The sequence below is a fragment of the Dermacentor andersoni genome, chromosome 4 (genome assembly GCF_023375885.2).
Source record: "Dermacentor andersoni chromosome 4, qqDerAnde1_hic_scaffold, whole genome shotgun sequence".
Lineage (NCBI taxonomy): Eukaryota > Metazoa > Arthropoda > Arachnida > Ixodida > Ixodidae > Dermacentor > Dermacentor andersoni.
This window is the reverse complement of record NC_092817.1, coordinates 80431263-80453116: the sequence shown is the minus strand read 5'-3', so window position 1 is coordinate 80453116 and position 21854 is coordinate 80431263. Positions and strand designations below refer to the sequence as shown.

At 44.8% G+C, this 21854-nt stretch overlaps 1 protein-coding gene across 1 annotated transcript in view; it reads left to right on the top strand.

Annotated features, from left to right (window-relative positions):
* LOC126536357 (adenosine deaminase-like) overlaps positions 1–21854 on the top strand; it is a 39729-nt gene that overhangs the window by 9172 nt on the left and 8703 nt on the right. The window contains exons 2-5 of the mRNA XM_050183289.3: positions 12206–12355; positions 15056–15117; positions 16005–16127; positions 20232–20491. Of these exons, the coding sequence (XP_050039246.1) occupies positions 12335–12355; positions 15056–15117; positions 16005–16127; positions 20232–20491 (466 nt within the window). The 5' untranslated portion in view covers positions 12206–12334. The remainder of the gene's footprint in view (positions 1–12205; positions 12356–15055; positions 15118–16004; positions 16128–20231; positions 20492–21854) is intronic.

Below are 21854 nucleotides of genomic sequence, written 5' to 3'. Positions count from 1 at the left end.
ATTACTTGTACTTACTAATTGAGTTAAAGAAATGATAAATTGATGGAAATGAAAGTGGATGGAAAAAACAACTAGCCGCAGGTGGGGAAAGATCCCACGTATTCGCATTACACGTGCGATGCTCTCATAATGGGAGAAATGCGGAGAAGCCGGCATTAGTGACCCGTGCCCGTTGCTAATTACTCCACGCTAGGCGAGAAATGGGTTCGAGGGAACGACACGAAACAGGGTACAGAGGTGATACGGAGAGGTTAATTATAGGAGTTGCGCAGTTTACTGCTCCCGTGCAGCGCGTATGTGCATGCTTTGCGGCAGATTAACATTCGCGGACAGGGATCGAGGCTACTGAAGCGCAGGCTGGAGTCTTTCTATAGCGCGTATAATTTTCACAAATGTTTACCTAGGACTGTCCAGTTCAAACGAACGAAAAACACAGAAGTGCCCTGGTTTTACAATCGTTGAACGGACTCCACAATGAAACTTGTTGCATTTTCAAAGAATCTGCCAAACTCTGTCTTGAGTAGACTTTTGATTCAGGCCCTTTGTATTAAATACTTCTTATAAAAAGAAAGATCGTTAAATAAAAAGAAAATCGGCAGCATGTTACATTCCTGTAACACGTGAAGGCGAAAGCCTGCTGTACACGTGGTAATCCATTAAGTTATCCGATCAGAGGGGTCAGGCTTCTTGCAAGACATAACGATCTGCAATGTGAAGTAAACGTATTGCGCTGTAGGTCGATTTCCTCAACGACACATGCGAGCCCCACTATGTAAAGATTCTTTCGATCTTTCTTTCTTTCCGTCTTCTTGCTTTCTATCTTTCTTCATTTTTTCGTTTCTTGTTTCATATCCAGCCATGGCATCTTTGCTTGCTTACGGGATATGAGTCATTCATGATGTTGATATTTTTTTCTTTCTTCGTTAGTTTTTCTTTCGTGTCTTCATTCAAATTCAGCCATTGCATCTTTGCATGCTTACGGCGGTATGAGCCATTCCAGGCTATGCTATATTTTTTCGGCTATTAGAGAGTGCTGATCATGATATGTTTTGTACCACGTACTCGACCGCTTCTTTTTTTTTTTATCACTGGGCCTGACACCACTGTTTTCGGGTATGAGCCATTGCAACGAGCCTTTATAATTGAATTGATACGAAAGTTTAGAATTCCGCAGAACTTCGCATTAATAACAGACACAATGACTGTATGCAGCACCTGCCGAAGGTATAAAGGTGTAACCAGGTGCTTGTTTTTTATGGGGACCACTTTTAATGCTGATAGCATTCGTGACATTATCAGGCCAGTTTTTTTTTTTCTTCCCACCAGAAACGCGGGCCGACCCCGAAGGTATTGCTGCCTAATATGTGGGCCTTTCCCGTGGTTATGTACGACTGGGCGTGCGCCGCTCTTCAATGAACCTCTCTGACGCCAGCTTGACCTGCCGTGGTTGCTCAGTGGCTATGGTGTTGGGCTGCTGAGCACGAGGTCGCGGGATCGAATCCCGGCCACAGCGACCGCATTTCGATGGAGGCGAAATGCGAAGACATCCGTGTACTTAGATTTAGGTGCAAGTTAAAGAACCCCAGGTGGTCAAAATTTCCCGAGTCCTCCACTACGGCGGGCCTCATAATCAGATCGTGGTTTTGGCACGCAAAACCCCATAATTAAATTAAACGTAACGCTAACTTGGGTGATTGCGTATCTGCCACTGGGTCATCATCACCATCATCAGCCTGGTTACGCCTACTGTAGGGCAAAGGCCTCTCCCATACTTCTCCAACTACACCGGTCATGTACTAATTGTGGCCATGTTGTCCCTGCAAACTTCTTAATCTCGTCCGCCCACCTAACTTTCTGCCGCCCCCTGCTTCACTTCCCTTCGCTTGGAATCCAGTCCGTAACCCTTAATGACCATCGGTTATCTTCCCTACTCATTACATGTCCTGCCCATGCCCCATTTCTTGTTCTTGATTTCAACTAAGATGTCATTAACTCGCGTTTGTTCCCTCACCCAATCTGCTCTTTTCTTATCCCTTAACGTTACACCCATCATTCTTGTTTCCATAGCTCGTTGCGTCGTCCTCAATTTAAGTAGAACCCTTTTCGTAAGCCTCCAGGTTTCTGCCCCATACGTGAGTACTGATAAGACACAGCTGTTATACACTTTGTTATACACAGCTGTTAGACACAGCTGTTACACATTGGGTGTACGAGGACAACTTGGCGATGCCAGCAGATGGCGCAGCGTGTCCAGAGGGAAGCGCCAGATAGGAGCGCTCGTGCATGCCGCGTTTCAGCTGATCTCATATTTGGACTGTCATCGTAGGTGAGTTATGCCTGAACCTTTTTTAGAGAGAAACTGTCGTTTCTTGCAGATAGGCTGTGTGGCTAGCTGTACATTAGCAGCAAGCCAAATTTCAGGGACACTTAAATAAAATATGCTAATTAGCTCTTTTAATCGCCAACTTTAGGGCACACTGATGTGGAACACTGGGGTTCAACCTAAAAGCAGGAGTTTATTGTGTGCCCATGGAGCGGACAAACAGGGCTTAGCTTCCGTTCTTTGATGTTCTTTGATTTCTATATTCTGCGTTTAGTTCTTTGAGATTTTCTCCATACAATCGCTATAGCTGCCTGATGATACAACTGAATTCCGATGACATTCCCGACATATGCAGGGTGTTTCTTTTTTTCTTTTTTTGCGCAACACACACAATTTTCGTAAAGAAGTTGTGCGCGCAGTTAACGTGGCGCGTTTGCAAGGGTGCTCCTAAACCAGGTGGGCATGCCTTGCCGCTAATATAACGTCAGCTTCAGAATACTATTTAACAAAAATTTATTAATTAACTTCTTTATTGGTGGCTTTGGAGTGGTTGTCTAAATGACAATTTTGGAGCCAGTCACAGTATATTGCACACCCACATTTTTTCTTTAAATCTAGGAAATCGAACCACGTTCGCGATATTCATAATCGAAAGACAAAACTCAATTGTAGGCAATATCAAAACTGAGCGCGTCCCGCTGCGCGTCAGGCGGCAACGCCACGGGAGGAAGTGGGGGGGGGGGGGGACCGAGTTTGAACGACAGCACGTCAGGGCAAATCTCGACGTGGCCCACAGCCGTACATGCTTTGCCAGCCAGAGCGGGTCGTACCAGCGCCTGCTGCGACTGGCCCAGACAGCTCAGCTCCAAGCTTCACCGCGCTTGTCCTCACGGGGCGCTTCCGTCTTGTGTAAAAACGCTCGCGGCACGCTGGGCTCCGATAGTGCCTCGATTTACCATCGAAATTTCGTGATGAATATATCAAATTAGCTATGGCTTTCAAGATTAAAAAAAAAGTCAGGCTGCACTAAAATGTGCATACCTCCACATTTGCCATTTAAACAAGTGTCCCTAAGGCATTAATAAAAGTATAATTAATGCTCCTTTGTTGATTATTTTCCTAAAGCTCACGTTATTGGCGACAAAGCATGTCCGCCTCGCCTAGGAACTCCTTTGCGAGAACGCGGCGTTCGCTACGCTTATAGTCTTTTTTTAAATAAAAATATATTGCCTAGTATTAAAAACAAGCAAGTAAGCACCCTGTATACGCACTTCGCTTGCCGCTGTTGCGTGTCGCACGAGAGTGCTCCGAAATATGACCTTCGCGTATGTCACCCGTTATTTCAGGAAAGGACGCAACGTGATAAAAGGTTGTCGCGCAGCTAGCTGTTGGTTCGCATCCTGTTAGGCAAGAGCTTCCTTTAAGAGCGCACAGGCTACACGTACGACAAAATGGCAAGCGTGCGTGAGTCAGCGGCTTACTGGTGGGCAGGAGCAAGCTTTCTCCGGCAATGGCAAATCGACGGAAGGCTCACGTCGGTGGGCAAGTTCCGGTCGTGCCTTTGGCACCATGACCTCCACTGCCCCCAGAAAAATGCAATGCTCTCCTTCCGGTCGGTCTTCTTGGGTGCTTTCTCTCGATCGCTTCGCTCACTTCATCGAAGTAAACACTCGCTAAATGCACCTCAACTTCAGAAGAGTAGACTTTTGGGCCAGTCAGTGCATCGTGTAGTGTCGTCTAATGGCTGACTGGCGAGAGAAATGATTGAGGCTGGCCAGATATACGCACAATCTGTCACGTGTGTCCCGTCAGTTGCCTTAACGGATAAATAAATATAGGTATCTTCTTGGGCGTTAGTATTTTTTTGCATGTGATTATGCTTTAGCTTTGTATCAGCCTTTTGAGTGCGCATGTGCTGCCCTCCGCCTCCGCGGGAAAACCTTTCATTAAACTTCAATTGTAAGTGAGCGTCTGTCCTGTCTACTCCGTTTCTTCCCGCCAGTATTTCCGCTCAACGACGCTACATGCCTCAACTTGTTGAACTTCACTTCCGCCGAATATCAAAACGAATATTGAATATTTTGTCATTTTTAAAGCAACATGAAATACGAAGTTTGAGCGGAGTCCAGCCTGGTCAAAAAACAAACAAACAAATAAATAGAAATATCAGGCCTATATAAATTGACACATGCATGTAGTACTGTTCATATATTTAGATGTCTGGACAACTGAAAAGCTTCAGGAAATTCAGGAAACGCTTTACAGGCAATGTATTAGCCATTGATTAAGGGGCGGGGGGCACAGTAACGTAGAAAGTATCTAAAGTTAGGAATCAAACTATAAAACGCGAACAGCAGCAACGACGTAAGTTCCTACAAGAAAATAAGCAACTAAATAAATAAATAAATAAATAAATAAATAAATAAATAAATAAATAAATAAATAAATAAGCAAAATAACATAGGAATGCATGTATGAATATGAATCCTGTCTTGTGCCGTAGAATAGGATTTTAAACACAATTTCACGCACCGAGCATACAAGATAGCAAATAGAAAGGGCAGACGCTGCTTGCGGCTGAAAGCGACTCGTATCAAAGACGGCGCCGACTGTGTAAATGTCCGGTGCCACTACGCCCCTGCTCTCCGTGTTCTCCTCTGCTGATATCAGGAGCGGCGGAAGTTCGCAGAAGGCACGGACTTCGTCGCGCCAGTGATATATTGCGCTCTGGACACGTCAGCAGGACAGGGCAGGAGCCGTATTTATAAATAGTTCATGCTCTATACTGTTCATGCTCTTACTGTTCGTAAGAGCAAACTGCAGCCAATCCTGATGCTGGACATATTCTTGGCAAATGTGACCGGCTAATGGAGAAGATCAGTTACGAAAGAAAATCTTTGCGAATTCAGCCCCAGAGGTTCACTGCTTCGTAGTTTCGCTCACATTCGTTTATCGCTTTGCCGTCTACCATCGCGTTTTCTTTAACTGATTGCGCAATGTGGATGTGCTTTGGCCACAAAGTCAAGAGGCACCCGTTTTACTATGCGGTTTTATTACCGGAGCTTGCGCAATATAAAACAAAACAACAAATAAACGAATAAAATGGAAATCGATTGCTGACATTGCTGGGAGGAGGGCACAAGAGGCATGTTTCTCAATATTCGTGCCTCGGTAGGTGATGACGCCTTCTCCGGCAAAAACGAGTTTTTGTGTAGGCTGTCTCGTAGCGCCCGTCTACTTGCGTTAGGTTTATACTCTTTTTATTTTTATTTTTTTATTCTTGCGCAGTGTATGTGCATGCTGCGGGAAGCTCGCGTATTCATAGACTCTTTGCTGTGACGCGAGAGGGTCGCTGTGCTGGGCGAAGGTCTTCTCAAATTTTGTTACCTAGATCTTGATGATGTACAGGGGTGATCTGGCTTGTTGATTCCGTGCCTGAAGGAGATGATTGGTGGGTATTCAAGAGAGAGAGAGAGAGAGAGAGAGGAAAATGATTTATGCTAAAAGGAGTTCAGTTCAGTTCACTTTATTTTCCAGAAATCGTTCTGGGTGGAATTATGGGCAAAAAGCTAAATCAACGATTCGACAAGACCCCTTATCTTCTACTAGGCAGTGAGTGACGACGCAAGAAAGAATACAGTGACAATGCAGCGTTAATAGAAGAATATTACGCTGATAAAAATAAAATAAACCAATAGAGCATTCATTTTACCACTATAAAAAGCGGAAATAGGTATTAACGGTACGTTTTCATGTACACATATACGGCGACACTGCAAGAAAATATAGCGCAGCAATTGATAAAATAATGCCAAAATTTTGTAGCAGCGTAATAATGCTAAACATACCGAGAAACACTATTAAGAGTCAAAACTAAAAAAGAAAAGAGAAGGAAAGTTTACTGCGTGTTTACAAAATAAATTTTCCACTCCTTGAAACGCATCTTATTTACATATTTGTGTTTGTTCAATATAACAAAGTGACTGTGTTGCCGTTTATCGTTATTGCGAAATCTTGGAACAGTCCAAACGGTTATAGTACGCGCGTCCACTTGCCATCAGGCCTTGACAGCATTGATGCGACACTCATAAGAAAATGAACCGCTTTGCGCGGGTGCGTATGGGTCGCTTCTCCTGGTTTGGTTTGTTTTTTATCTTTTTTGAATTGTCTCTCGTTGACTTAGTATGTTTGCACGCTTGTGCCGCGTGTGGGCTTACGTATGGTGCAATGGTTAGTTGCAATCTCCCAACTGTGACTCAGCAGAATCTTATGTAGCCTACCTTGCCATCAGTGTTGCATAGTAAACAACAACAACAACAACAACAACAACAACAACAACAACAACAACAACAACAACAACAACAACAACAACAACAACAACAACAACAACAACAACAACAACAACAACAACAACAACAACAACAACAACAACAACAACAAGCGGGTTGAAGCGAAATAATTCAGGTTTGCGATCTACCTCAATACGTTATTTTGCAAGAGAAGTGTCGCGATGTTTCCTGTTGTTGTAATCATACCAATGAGAAATAATTAATGTGAGACGCAAAAGGAGAATTGTTAATTTGTACTTTATGCGTAAAAGGGGAAGAGGCTGTCGACAATGAGAGAGCACACCCAAAGCAGCTGAAGGATTGCTTTCTTCTTTTTTTTCCTTTCATCTTTTTTTTTGCGCCAGCTATCTACCTGCGCGTCCCAGCTACAGTGTGATGTGAAAATCACTCCAAGTATTTTGTGCTCGTTGACAATTTAGATACACTGATTGCCGTACTTGAGGATTTGCTGTAGTCTAGGGACCTTGTTCCCGGCTCTAAAGAAAAAGTTACTTTCGTTTTCTTCGGATTATTATTGATACAATTTGATGTTGACCGTAAGAATGGTCTCTGAAGAACTGCATTACTATTTATTTCTCGGTCGTTCGCATCAGGGTCGGAAATTCGTAAACTGCTGTTATCCGCGTATATGATAAATTTTACTGTTTCGTTAACGTGAACGACATAATTTATGTAAATGTTGAATAGCAGGGCGCCCAGTACACATTCCTGAGGCGCTCCTTAGAGCACTGGTAAAAAGCCCGATTGTTACGTTAAGTCGACAATGCAATGATAATTCCGCAGAATGGCGTTAAGGAAATAATAAGGAAATAAAATGTCGAAGCACACAGCTACGTGCATGAGGCAATCAACGTGTCATCGTTCCCTTCTGTTTATTTTGCATGCCTTGAGAGCACACCTGGCGCGGTGACTCAGTGGCTGTGACTTTCCGCCGATGAGAACGAGGCGGCATATTTCGATTCCCGCACGCAGGAACCGCATTTCGATGGCAACGGAGTGCAGGAACGCCAGTGTGCCGGTCTTTGAGTGCACGTCATGAAACTCCGCGTAATCAAAAGCTCGTTCGAACATCTTTACTGTAACGTCATGCACAGCCACTAATCTTATGTTTCTTTAGGACGCCAAAATTGTTGGCTAGTGCCGGGTAGCAAACCGGACGTCCGTTTGGTTAACCTCCTTGCCTTTCCTGTCTTCTGACTCTCTCTCTTTCTGCCTCTCTGTAACCCTGGCCCCACCCATTGATGGCACAGAAAGCTATTCGTGTGCTACTGCAATTTTTTCAAGAACATCGGCCTCAGTGACCGTTTGATATAGTCCTGCTGTGCGTCCTATACCGTGTGCGCGGTGCTTACTCTTTCCTTCTTCTATTCCTCCTTTCCCTCACACTCAGTATAGCGTAGCAAACCAGGCGCTCGTCTGGTTGACCTCCCTACCTTTCCTCTGCTTGCTTCATCTCGCTCTCTGTCTTTAGAATAACTCAGCTAATCGTCTGCCCGGGGCTGGACTTCCTCTAAGAGCGCTGCTTCTTGGACGAGTTCGTGTTTCACACTTTATATGGCGATGCACTAAAAAATTATGGGGTTTTACGTGCTAAAACTACTTTCTGATTATGAGGCACGCCGTAGTGGAGGGCTCCGAAAATTTCACCATCCGGGGTTCTTTAACGTACACCTAAATCTAAGTACACAGGTGTTTTCGCATTTCGCCCCCATCGGAATGCGGTCGCCGTGGCCGGGACTCGATCCCGCGACCTTGTGCTCAGCAGCCCAACACCATAGTCACTGAGCAACCACGGCGAGTCAGCGCCGCACTAAAGAATACGCACGGAATTAAGCGCACTCACGAGTGATGTTTACTGAATTTTCCGTGTTCACATAAGCGGCTCATCCCACGACGGCGTAGCGTTCACTGTCTATGTTACTGCTGAATTTAGAAAGCACGTTTCTTTATGCGAAAACAACGCAGATGTTGTACCGACGCACGTGGAACCTTCACTGGTTACATAAAGTTTAGCCTCGGCAATATATTTGCGTGTTATGCTTATGGCGCAGTTCAAAAATGCGGAACGGGGGCCGTGTTCACAAATCTTTTCGTTCTTACGTGTTCTTTACTATACTGACCAGCCGCTATTCGTTAATAATATGTTCAGCATCAGAATTTGCGAGCTTTGTCTTCTGTCGAATAATTCAAGCATAAGAAATTTTATTGTGAATACGGGCCTAAAGTCTACAGTCACTACAATGCGCTGACAGGTGTGGCCGTCTCTGTAACCCTTTTCGTCTTGTTTATGCTCTCTTAGCGGCTCAGCTATACGCCCTCCCAGTTTTTTTTCTACATGCAAGATATAGCAATTGAACTAGAACGTTGACTCTGAGCAAGGGCTTATATCGTTGTGCACGCCGAGATCTATGGCGCGCCATCCAATAAGTTTCCTCCGGGACAAGCGATTGCGGCGCAATAACGAAAAGTAGTGACGTAGAATATAGGAATTGAATACAGTAGTGTCGCTCGTTACGGGTCCTCAGCAGTAAGCGTGCACAACAACGAAATAACCTTCGGTTCCCTCCCTAGGCGCATACTAACGCTATGCCATACGCGGCTTCTACTGTGCAAGTGCACAACACCAATATCTTTTTTTTTTCCTTTTTTCCCCCCACGAAAGCTGCACGACCCCCGGATACCGCTGACAGGCTTGCGACACGTGCATAATACAGTAATGGCGAAATGGAGTCGCCTGTTTTCTATACGCAGTGGCAGGTGCGTGTCTAGCGCCGCGAATCACCGCGGTCGATGTACTGACATAAGCGATTGGTGTACGATGCTAGTGATTGTGGCAAGTGTACAACTGCGACAACGATGCAGACTGCAGCATGGAGATGAAAAAAAATAAGAAAAGAATAGTATAAACTGCGCCATGATATCTATCAGCCTACCTACTCGATATCGAAAGAACGTGTATACATGTAGGTGGCGTACGCAGTGTTTTATTTATTGATGGGGCTTGGAGTTAAAGGTAAAACGGACGCCAACCAAGAACATAAAAAAAAAAAAAGAAAAGAAAAGAAAAGAAAAGAAGACGTTTCAGCTCCATACGGGAGTCTTGTTCGATGAAAACATATGAAAAAGGGAGACGATTATGTACGTGTGAATAGATGGCGCAAACAGCGGGCATAAACGGAAGGAAGGCTGCCGTCATTGGGGTTCAGCGTGGTATCGGTGGTCTGGATTAGTAATGACTCGATATGCATCGGCGAGGTTCGATTACTTTCAGCGGCTAGCACATGCGCTGCTGAGAAAGTGACCATAAAAGTGACATAAAAGTGACCTTGCAATTGAACAGCGTTTAATCCAGCCTTCGAAGCGTTCTTTCAGCCCACCTTACGCAAGCTTCGCGCTGAATCACCGACAAGATGTCACTGTGCGTCACTGAGTTACATACACGATGTCATTAATTTATGCAAACTTGATAACCCAACCATGGCTGAACAAGATAAGGCGCGTTACATATACCAAGCATCGATGGCTATGCTTTCTGTATGTTGCTTGCAAAATAATAAATTATTCTGTCAATACACAAAAATTATTTCTTATTATGAATGTGGCGCGCAGAAGCCAGGGCAGGAAAAACAGTCAAAAGCGTGCGATCGGCCCTCTCACTCGAGCGTTGTTAATGCTTCAGCACCCCTTGCGTTTTCTTCGTTGCAAAATAATGAAGTTCATTGAGAAATAAAAATGCAAAACAAGTTATTTCTAAAACTGTGTCGAATCCTGCCCTATGTATAATATAGCTTAGATTCGCTACATTAATTAATACATATTAATATTTATTTTTAATCACACTTCCTTTGTCTCTGGTCTCATTTTTATTTCGCACATCAGCAGGCGCATCGATATACTCACATTAATCATACCTTCCATCACATTTAATGCGTCCCTAATATGAAGTAGCAAGTAACTCTGCCTCATCATACTCAGTTTCATTCGCTGCCGTACGTTGCTACACTATGAACATGCGCACACTCTTGAAGCCTTTTTGTCCACTAACCACTGAAAGTAATCTAACCTCGCAGATGCATCTCGAGCCATTACTAATCCAGACCACCGATACCACGCTGAACCGCAATGATGGTAGTCTTCCTTCCTTTATGGCCGCTGTTTGCGCCATCTATTCACACGTACATAATCATCTCCCCACTTTCGTTTACTTTCATTGTGAACAAGGCACCCGCATGGGAGCTGGAACGTCTTCTTTCTTTTTCTCTTTTATGTTTTTTGTCGGCATCCGTTTTGTCTTTGACTATGAGCAATCCCGACCAGACGAGTTTTCGTCGAATTCTTGATTTCGTGGGGCTTGGAATTCATGCATCTGTATCGTTCGCGGTTGTTTTCGAGAGAGAATGCCATTTGTCTGACGCGTTCCGATGTTGTTACAGGGAGAGGGTGAATGACAGTCGAGTTTACGAGGTATTTACGGAGTGCAAACTAGTAGGCAATTTCTCGCTCTTGTTTGTACGTTCTCGATAAGTCGAAATTACCTGCTGCATGGGATTGGCCAGGACTAAGGCATCAAGAAAAGAGAGGGCGATATCTAAAGAACAAGAAAGTTTGATGAAGGAATAGTAAATCAAAATATAAAGCGACATACAAATTATATTATTAAAGTACGCATATTTAGCAACCATGCCTTTCAAAGCAAAAACTAAATTTACAGGCGTTTAGAAGCATTTCTAGAAGCAGTTGATTTGATACACTTTCGGCATTTCACAGGACCTTCAGGTGCTGGGCCCCAGATCCAGGTTATAGAAGGGATAAGGACCGCCACACAGCGAATCTCTACACAGCGCTAAGCCCCACCTGTGACGTAGCTTATACTGCGTGTGTCATGTTGTTTGCAAGCTGAGTGAAACTGAGAACAGGCGCACTATTGCTATCGGCTGGCGAAATCCAGCAGCGAATGACTTTGTCCCTTTGTCTCGCGTTGATGGCGCCTCGCGGTTTGACATTGTGTCGAGATTCGCGCCTCTGAATGCGAAATGAGTTGTACGAGTGTCGAATCTGATGATGAATACCTCGGAACAGATGTACTGTGGGAGAATGAAAGGGACGCTGTCATCAAATACGATTGTCTTGAATTTTCAAATATAAGTTTATGCCCTAATCTTGAAAGCAAGAAAAGTTAATTAAGAAGTGTTTGGTGACTATGCATTTGGTGAATGTAATTGCTTGCAAAAGTGGTGTCCGCCAAAACCGTAGGTGAAAGCATATTTTGCGTTTTTATTTAAATTACCGCTAGTTTAACCTCTAGGATCCTGTATCTTCCTCAACGTTGTCAGTTTGTTGCTGCGCTCTATAGTATATTTACCACATTGCGACGTTTTTTTTCTTGCAAACAGAATCACAGTCACCAATGTTGCTACGCCGCGTCTTGTACAGTGCTCGTTATACTTCAGTGAACCAACCTGAGCGTGACCAAACCGTTTGATGCATTCGCAAAAAATAAAGAACTTTCCATGACATTTTCTTCTCGTTCCAGATTTGAGCCAAGCTTGATTTTCGACGTATTCCGGGAACATTTGACGATTAATATAGCGCACAGTGACGGAAATTCGACAGCTACGGTTTCTGAAGCTCTTCCAGTGTTATTACTTCACTACAAGAAAACATGGGACTGCCTAAGTTCAAGGTAAGTTCCTTTTTTTCGTGCGTGTGTTTTCTTCTTCTTTTTTTTTTTTGCGAAGCTCGAGCGGGTAAGGAGCCTTAACAATATATCGCAGATGTTAGTGGGGCAAGTTAATATTTAAGGCGAATCGTTCTCTCTGCCTACTTTTTCTGGTTTGGTGTGGCTGCTGCTGCCTGCTGTCATCTGTTAGATCGGTCGGTATCTCCGTGGATATTTGAATCGAATTCTGGTGTTTTACGCGCCAAAACCACGATTTAATTACGAGGCGCGCCGTAGGGGGGGACTCCGGATTAATTTTGACCGCCGGGGTATCCTTAATGTACCCCCAGTGTACGGGACACAGGCGTTTTTTTGCATTTCGCCCCCGTGCATTTCGCGGCCGGGATACGATTCCGCGGCCTCGTGCTTAGTAGCGCAACGTCGCAGCCGCTACGCCACCGTGGCGGGTGTCACTGTGGGTATGTTTGTGGATATACGTACGAAGCTGAATCTACGTACCAGCCGACAGGATTGTATAACCCTTGTATGGCCGACTTACAGAGTAGTGCAAGTAAGTGCACCCGTGCATTGCAAAAAAAAAAAAATAATAATATTGCTGCATAAAACAAGAACATTTTATGTTGGCTCTAGCCTTTAAAGCACACCGGCCTGCTAATAACACAGCACATTATATACTCAGCAAATTCCTTGATTTACTTGATTTTGCTTGACTTAGCCATTCGGCATGTGCAACAGGGTGTGTGCCGATTCTTGGCCAATCCTCCGTAATCGCTACATCTCGCGACGACACAACAGGCTCGGAGCACTTAAATCTAGCTGGATACGTGTCGTACTTCTCTGTGCATACGGCTTTCCTCCTCACCATTACTTCCTCGACAGGCATCCCACACCGCATTCGTCCTTGTGACATCGCTGCGCAGACGTCTCACACTGTGCATATATCTAATTTGGTGTTTGTATTTTGGGATAGGTTGCGAGTGGTGTGAGCATTAACATAAAAAAATTGCCTAAGATTAAAGTAGGGACCTCTGTGGTGGATGAACATAAACATGGCATGATTTTGCTCACCGCATAGGTTGAAAGTGAACACGATTGTTCGCATGGCCGTCAGCTGTACAGGGTTTATAGAACGCACTACTTTACTAAACTTAGTTTCACATAGATTCCTACGTGCACGTGCAATGGATCTGCATAATTCTGCCTGTTCTTCACTAACCACACCCAAATCGCCAGATTCATTAAAAACTCTCTATTCTCTTCTCCCAAGACACTTACGTCTCGTTGGTTTGGTGTGGGTGCTAGGTCACAAAGGCCTAGCCTGAAACGAATATACAGATACACTCGCAGTAGCATCCTACGATGGTCCTATAATCCCCATTTTACATTCGTCAGATTTCATCACTGCGGCGCGATTCAGAAAATATACTACTACAAATCAATTTGCGCAATCATCAATGGCAACATCTGACTTGGTTTTCCTTGGAACAACAAATGGTGCTCTTCTAGAAAAAGTGAAGTAACAATTACAAGACTACGGTGCCGAGTCCCCCCACCGAACTTTTACCTCCACAGAGAAAATAGAATGAAGCTACCACCCCCAGATAAGAACCTCAGTAAGGAAGAACAGGTTATATGGAGAAAGCTACAAACGTATACATATAACAACCTGCACATTCTCCATAAAATTCACCCTGAAAGATATGCGGACACATGCCCATGGTGCGGAGCTACGCCAACCTTAGACCACATCTCATGGGCATGCACGGCATATACACAAAAGACAAACACAGAAATTACGGATCATACACAATGGGAGGCGGCGCTGTCCAGCTCACAGGAAGAGGTCCAAAGGGCCATCATCCGACAAGCAAGACGGCGTGCGGAAGCCAGTGGGGCCCTGGTCTAGGGGCTCCAACCATTGAGCGTTTTATTTTTCAATAAAGTTGTTCTATCTATCTATCTACCTCCACAGGTCTGGTCTGGCTATATCGCCGTTGTGCCCTTTATGCAATTAGAGTGAGTTTCTGGAACGCTCCTTTTTGACATGCCGACGTTTCATTATTCAACGGAAAATATTTTTAGAAGAACCCATCCAAAATCTTGGCTTGAATTTGACTTTTCCTATAACTCTTTCCTTTGGGGCTACCCTACTGGCTTACAGCCACAGGAACGTTTTGCAAGCATTCTGCATCTTTCTGCGTGAGAAAAAACGAATAGCATGTTAAGATTCTTCAAAATACTTATAATGTTCACAAAATTCACAAAAATATCTAGCTAATTGATTATTCATACCTGTAACAGTAGACACTTTAAATTCCCAATTGCAAGATACTAATTTCATTTCAGCCTAACTTATATTTAAGGAATGCTAACATTTCCTTCACCGCCCGATTCATGGCCGATCCCACAGTGTGGGTTGCGCCATTTCACTAGAGAACAAGAACAAGATTTTTGATTCTGTCGTCTACGAATGCGTTTGGCACGCATTTTGTCACTGTAAGAAAACCCCGGTTATATTCGCGTTACATGACCGGTTATTATCCACCGAATCATCTTAATCTCAGTTGCATGATAGGTTTTCTTACAACATCGTCATTAGCATTTTCACTTAGCATGCCATTAAATGACTGTGCGTGGAATTCTGGGTTATTAACCAGCCAAAAGAAACCGTTGACGTAGTGCCAGTCTCTGTGACTTTTCCAGATCATGCTCCACAGTCACTTGGAGGGACATTTGCGGCACACCACCATCTGGGAGCTGGCTCAGTTGAGTACCCTTCGCTTTTCACTAAATAAAGAAACTTGCAATAAATGCCCCCTTTGGCAACTGTCATTGTCACTCCGTTTTGGTGTCGCAGTTTTCTCCCGATAGACCGTGTCAACATCAGCGCTGAATTATTGTTATTATTATTTGTTTTGAACACATATACACATAGCGCTGAATGCACCGAGTCACAAATACATTGTACACATAACGCGCCAGATATTTTGACGCCAAATATAAAATAATGGTTTTTGCGAGATCGATAATGTGTGGTTCTGCATTTTCACAGTTTTCTTTCTTTAGCAAAGAATGAAGAGGTTTGCCTCGCCATATCCCTATCACACTATTGTAGATGACAAACCATTATGCGCAAGAGGACGCATGTTTATACGTAGAAAACAAGGACAATAAAAAACATTCGGATATACTAGTTGCTATCAGAATCTGGTTGTGGGTACCTTGGGTACAGCATGACAAGTGCCTGCGCACTTGTCATGCGGGCAGATAATGTGCTATACACACGAACACGTTGTATTTGAGAAATCTAAGCAAAGGTTCCAGCCTGAGCATTCGGACCTTCCCCTGCGGAACATGCAAAAACTGGCAGTACGTGGTGTTATTAACGTTATACGATTGCATAGAAGATGTATTTCAGAAGGTGCCCAAGTTCAGTCCCTCAACTATTTAATACCGCTGATGCGCAGTATAATATATTTTTGTGCGTGTTTGTGCCTTCTAGATGTCTACAGCGCGATAAAAGAAGTCTAAGTACGAATTTTCATAATTACTAACAGAAAAAAGGCATTTTTAAAGCTTAAATGAAATGAATTAACTGTCCGACGCACAGAGCGTGCATCTGAAGTGCGTGGTTGAAAACTTCTGTTTGTAGGGCAAAGAATATCGACCTAGGTTACAGCAGTCTTCAAGACATCATCCTGAAAACCCAGCCCGAGCGAGGGAGCACCCTTCAGAACTACCTAAAGGAGATGCCGAATTTTCTCAGGGTTGTGGCGTAAGTACACTTATGTCTAAGCACTCGACAACACAACTGCAAAAATACCTCGTTCAATGATTCACAATAAATGCAAGAAGTCATGTTTTAACGAACAATGTTTTAATGCACGGCGCCTGTACAGAGGTAATATACTACGGAGAAAACTGACGTTTCTGTGGCCAAAATCACCAAGGCTTTCGTTCGTAATACATCACGAGTGGCTGGGTCCTGGGGCCGAATTCACAAAGCTTTTCGTTGGTAAGTGTTGTTCTGCATAGGCCGGCTGCCTTCGTAAATGTCCCGCATCAGGATTGGCTCTTACGAACACTTTTATCGTAAGAACGTTTGTGAGGATTTGAGCTCTGGAAGGGGGGAGGGTATTCTGTAAGAGTCCACCTAGTGGATTGTCCATTTCGGCCGCTGCTGATTGGCTAGGGCCGCTCGTCTCCTCCTCGCTCGTACAGCTGCATCCAATCAGCAGTGGCCGAAATGGACAGTCCACAAGGTGGACTCTTACAGAATACCCCCCTCCCCCTCCCCTGGGCTCATATAATCAAGCTTTTCGGTTAACTTGAGCTCTGAGCCCTTATTAAAAAAAGATTGGTGGAACCCATACCACGATGACTATCGACGGTAATGCGATTAGCATTCGGGTAATGTAGCTATGCACTATTGCTGAAGATGCGTTTATTTAAAATCTGCAGTGACCATTCTCAACTTTAGCTTCGGCTATGTGCGCACGCACGCTTCTCCAGTGTCGGCTACTCACGTTGGTGTATGACACTCGCTTGCCAACGGTGGCCATGAAGTTGACGGCATGACGACGACTACATCATGACAACGAAATTTTAACAACGATAGAACGACGACGAAATAATGACGTTAATGGGAACGGCGACGGCACGACGACAATGGAACGAGGATGGGTGCATGGCGATGATGACGTGAGGATGATGGCATGAGGAGAGTCGGATGGCGAATTTAGAATGACGATGATGGAACGATTACAGCGGCCTCATGATGGCGATATAACAACGAATACATGACGACGACTGTACGACTCCGACTCTAGGACGAAGATGGCGTGACGAGGACGGCTCGACGAGAGTCTGATGATAAAAGATGGAATGAAGACGATGCAACGACCTCGCCGCTATCACGAGCACGCGGACGTGCCTAGCGGCTCAAGCTATTAGACAACTGGGTTCACTGAGTCGGCGTGAAAAGCGGTGACGACGACGGCATGGCGAGAGTAAGATGACGAAATTGGAATCACGTCGATGGAACAACCACGATGGCATCACGACGACCGTACGACTGCGAATGCACACTGACTATGTGACGACAATGGCGTGACGATGACAGCATGACGGGAGTCGGATGACCAAGCTGCAATGACGGTGATGCAACGGCCACGACGGCGTCACAACCAAGAGCACACGTCCTGTGGCCCAAGCTATCAGAAAATTTAGTTCACTGGTTCGGCGTGAAATGCATGACGACGATGACAGGACGAAAACCAGGTGACGAAGCTGGAAGGATGATCAGGAAATGACCCTGACGGCATGGCGACGATGGCACGACAACGAGTACCTGAAGTCTGTATGACGGTGATGGCGGGGCAAGGACGGCACGACGAGATTCGGATGACGAAACTGGAATGACGGGGATGGAACGACCGCGACGCCGTCGCAAATTCGAGTACTTACGTATGCAGTGGTCAAAGCTATTGGACAACTTCGTTCACTCGGTCGGCGTGAAACGCGCGACCACGATGACGACATGACGAGAGTCAGAAAACGAAGCTGTAATGACGATGATGGAATGACACGAACGGCATCATTTTTACTTACACATACCTAGTGGCCCAAGCTGATAGATAACCTGACCCGCTGGGTTGACGTAAGAGACTAGACAGACAGACAGACAGACAGACAGACAGACAGACAGACAGACAGACAGACAGACAGACAGACAGAGACAGATAGATAGATAGATAGATAGATAGATAGATAGATAGATAGATAGATAGATAGATAGATAGATAGATAGATAGATAGATAGATAGATAGATAGATAGATAGATAGATAGATAGATAGATAGATAGGCAGCCTCAAAGTGCCTGAAGTAGGTAAAGAATATTGATCGCAACAAATATTTCTTATGCCGAGTCTGTTCCCAAAGGCAGATAACCATCTGTCGTGTCTGACATAGTAGTAGCGAAGGCAGCCGATCCACGGTAAACACTTACGAATGAAAAGCTTTGCGAATACGGTCACTGACCTGTTATTAGCCAGATTAAAACGAGTGGCCGATGGCAGGTGCCACCAGCCACTCGGTACAGCCTATGTACTTTTTCTATCGCACAACCTACGCACTACGCAGTCAACGGAACCACTTGATGGCCAAGAGTGTTATTGCTCTGCTATTTCCGCTATCCACTTTTAATACTCCGATAAATAATATTATATATAGGAGAACGCTGGCCTTTGTTCATTGGTTTCGCCTTGTACGTTTGTGCAAAAACTGATGCAATGAACAACGCTAGCTTCATCCCGCAAATACGTATATTTATAGTCAGTTCAGAGGGGCGGTGTGCTTATCTTGTCTATCCACGCACAAATAATTGGTGACATTTTGCTCCTGGAAACGAATTATTATGTGATAACTAGTTCAGTGAGGACAACCGTACGATGCAAGCAAACTATTTCGCCGGGCCATGTGCGAAACAGTTTTTTTTTAGTATAACTGCGTAATAATAGCATCTGCGACTAGCGTGGGTCATGAGCATGGCGGCAACGTGGTAACAGACAGTGTCAATGTTTACGAGCTCTGCTTAGAAGAAGGGACACGCATTTCTTCTCTTCCTCCTGTACTGCGTCAGCCAAGCGATCCACGCAAACAGCTACTATATACTCACCTACTAGCCCCTAAATACACTGCTATACTGTACAGAAGGCCGCAATACAAGCACCTCCGACGGGCAATGATCTAGTAGCGCGAAGCAAGATATCTTGATTGAATGGAAAGAGAAAAAGGTCTCGCTGTTCCGAGGCCGCACAACCATGAGTCTGATTTGGTCCCACTCTTCGCGCGTTGGAGAGCAGAAAGTTAGTCATCTACGGAACAGATAAACGGCAACTGTAGATAGATAGATAGATAGATAGATAGATAGATAGATAGATAGATAGATAGATAGATAGATAGATAGATAGATAGATAGATAGATAGATAGATAGATAGATAGATAGATAGATAGATAGATAGATAGATGGATAGATTTCCTTTATTGAGAAATAGAAACAGTTATCAAAATTAAGTGAAACCTCTTATTGAAGGCTCTTTATTGAAGGCTGGAGAGGTTTGCCTGGCGGTAGCTTTGCCTACACGTGTATAACATACGACACTAAACACACACCTGACACACCATACAAAATTAAAGTATCTCGTTGAGACCAGAGTGTCGCAGAAAAGTTAACAGCAGAGCGTGGGACGCACGGGTGGCTCTACAGTCCACCGTACAAATACATGTAGCTCAACGTGTTACCTACGTGGTAAGTACATTTAATGCAGTCATTACGACGCTCCTTTGGAGTGCAAAGAAGTTGCAATTGCGGGTTAGGTATATGCTGCGTCATCTCGTACATTACGAGGAGCGTAGATAGCGCAAGTTACTTTATAACCTTGAGACGTAGCGACGGCGCCTCGGAATATCTATTGTGTTGCCCATTTTCTTAAACTTGTTCTTGTTCTTGCGCGAAAAAAAAGAGAGAGGGAAAGAAAAAAATATATATACATATGAATTCTTCCGTATAGAAAACTGACAGGGACAGTAGAGTAAGCTTGTGCCCCGCAGATACCGTATATGCTCCCTTTAGTGAGCCTATCAGGCTTTAGGGAGCCTATACAGTAACTCTAGTGGTGCCCCCGTGTTGCCGAATGCCCTTTATCGGTGGCAACGGAGTCCCGAGGATGTCTGTTCCTTTCAAGTTTCCTTTTCTCTTTCAACCTCCCAGGTTACTGCCTAAGCGTACCCTCGTAGAAAAGTAGAGAGGAATGTTTTCTGGAAACGGTGATTGATGGGGTACCACAACGACATGCCGGGATGGCCACACGTGCAGGGGCGACCGCGTCGCTCTGGAGCGGGTCGCCTTCGAGGTGGGCGAGGACCAGGCGAACCAGGGAGTCATATACAGCGAGATGCGACTCTTCCCCCACCTGATGGCCTGCCAGCACACGACGCTACAGCTGAGCGCGGGAACCCCCACTGTCCACACGGCCGCCGACGCGGTCCAGGCAGTGCTCGAAGGATTCCGGCGAGCCGAGAAAGAGCACGGCATCATGCTGAGGCTGGTGCTGGCCTGCTTCAGGGACAAACCGGGTACGCGTGGATGCATGCGCACGACCTAATCGCGCAAGCAACGCGATCGGGCCAGTTGGTACGATCCTGTGAAAACTTCCCCGATCAGACCACAGCTTTAAAGTACAACCAGAGATCGCTCGTACCAAGCTTATGCGTCATTCGCCATTGTTCCTTGCCATTTACCATTGGTATAAGCTGCCTGCGGAAATCGTTGCTGTCAATAACCACAACGCTATTGTTTGCAAACTGAAGTGCTTATTGTGCGCCGACTGTTAGAATTGCATTGTGCCGACTGCTTAGAATTGTATTATTCTCTATTGTTGCAAGTATACCATTTTAGTTCTACTTTTTCCAATATGTTCTCAGTGTTTGCAGTGTATTTTTCAGTATGTTTTATCAAGTTATGTTATCAGCAAATGGCGCTCGTTATCATTATTTATTCACCGTAACATGTTATGCAATGTTTAGTAACCCCCTATGTAATGCCTGTAAAAGGGCCTTTAGGGTACCTGAATTAAAAAAAAAATATAGGGAAACTTGATAGGGACACAGGAGCAAGTGTCCGTGTCAGGTTCGCACTGTACATGTGACCATGCATTCGCGCAAGTGCGGGTAGAGGCACGTGAGCTGAGCTGTTGGATTGCACAGTTTCCCACGTGGTTAGAACAGTGTCGTAGTCGAGGCTAGTTCGGTGCCGTCGTCCTCGCTGCAGCACACAATCATGCAAGCACATTTCGGGGCAGACGATCCTGCAATGCTGGCCTATATATATACGACGATCGTCGCCCCAGAAGGATATAAAAGCACTACTGAGCTTTTTTGCGTTCAAGTAACTTAAACGACCGGAACACTGACCCGCTTGCATTTGTGCACGCGCTTCCCTGGCTTTCCTTTACATTTTTCTGTCGCCCCTCCACCCTCCCACGTGATGGGTAGCGAACGGATGGTTCTTTTCAAATTAGGCTTCCCGGCCTTTCTCGTCTCTTTTCTCTCACTCAGTTTTAGTTCACTTCGCCAATAGCTCACGCGTCGACTGTAAATTATTCGATGGCCGATTTGTCCAATAATGAAATTACGCAACACACAGAATGGAAAAGTTGTCTAAACGGCCTACTTGTCGGGCCTGGTTACGCATCATGCAAAGCTTAGGAGACACCGGAATAATGAAAAGGTAGGGAAGTAAACATTCTTTAAGTTGTTTATTCAGACAATGACTTATGCGGAATATATATAACTGTCTCGTGTAGGCGGCTTATGAAAGACATGAATGCACGACAGTGTGTCAACCACTTTCCAGATCCTCTTCCCATTCCTGTTTTGCTTAAACAGACAACACAAGAACCTTGATAATGAAGTAAGCCAAGTTTAAAGATAAATTTGG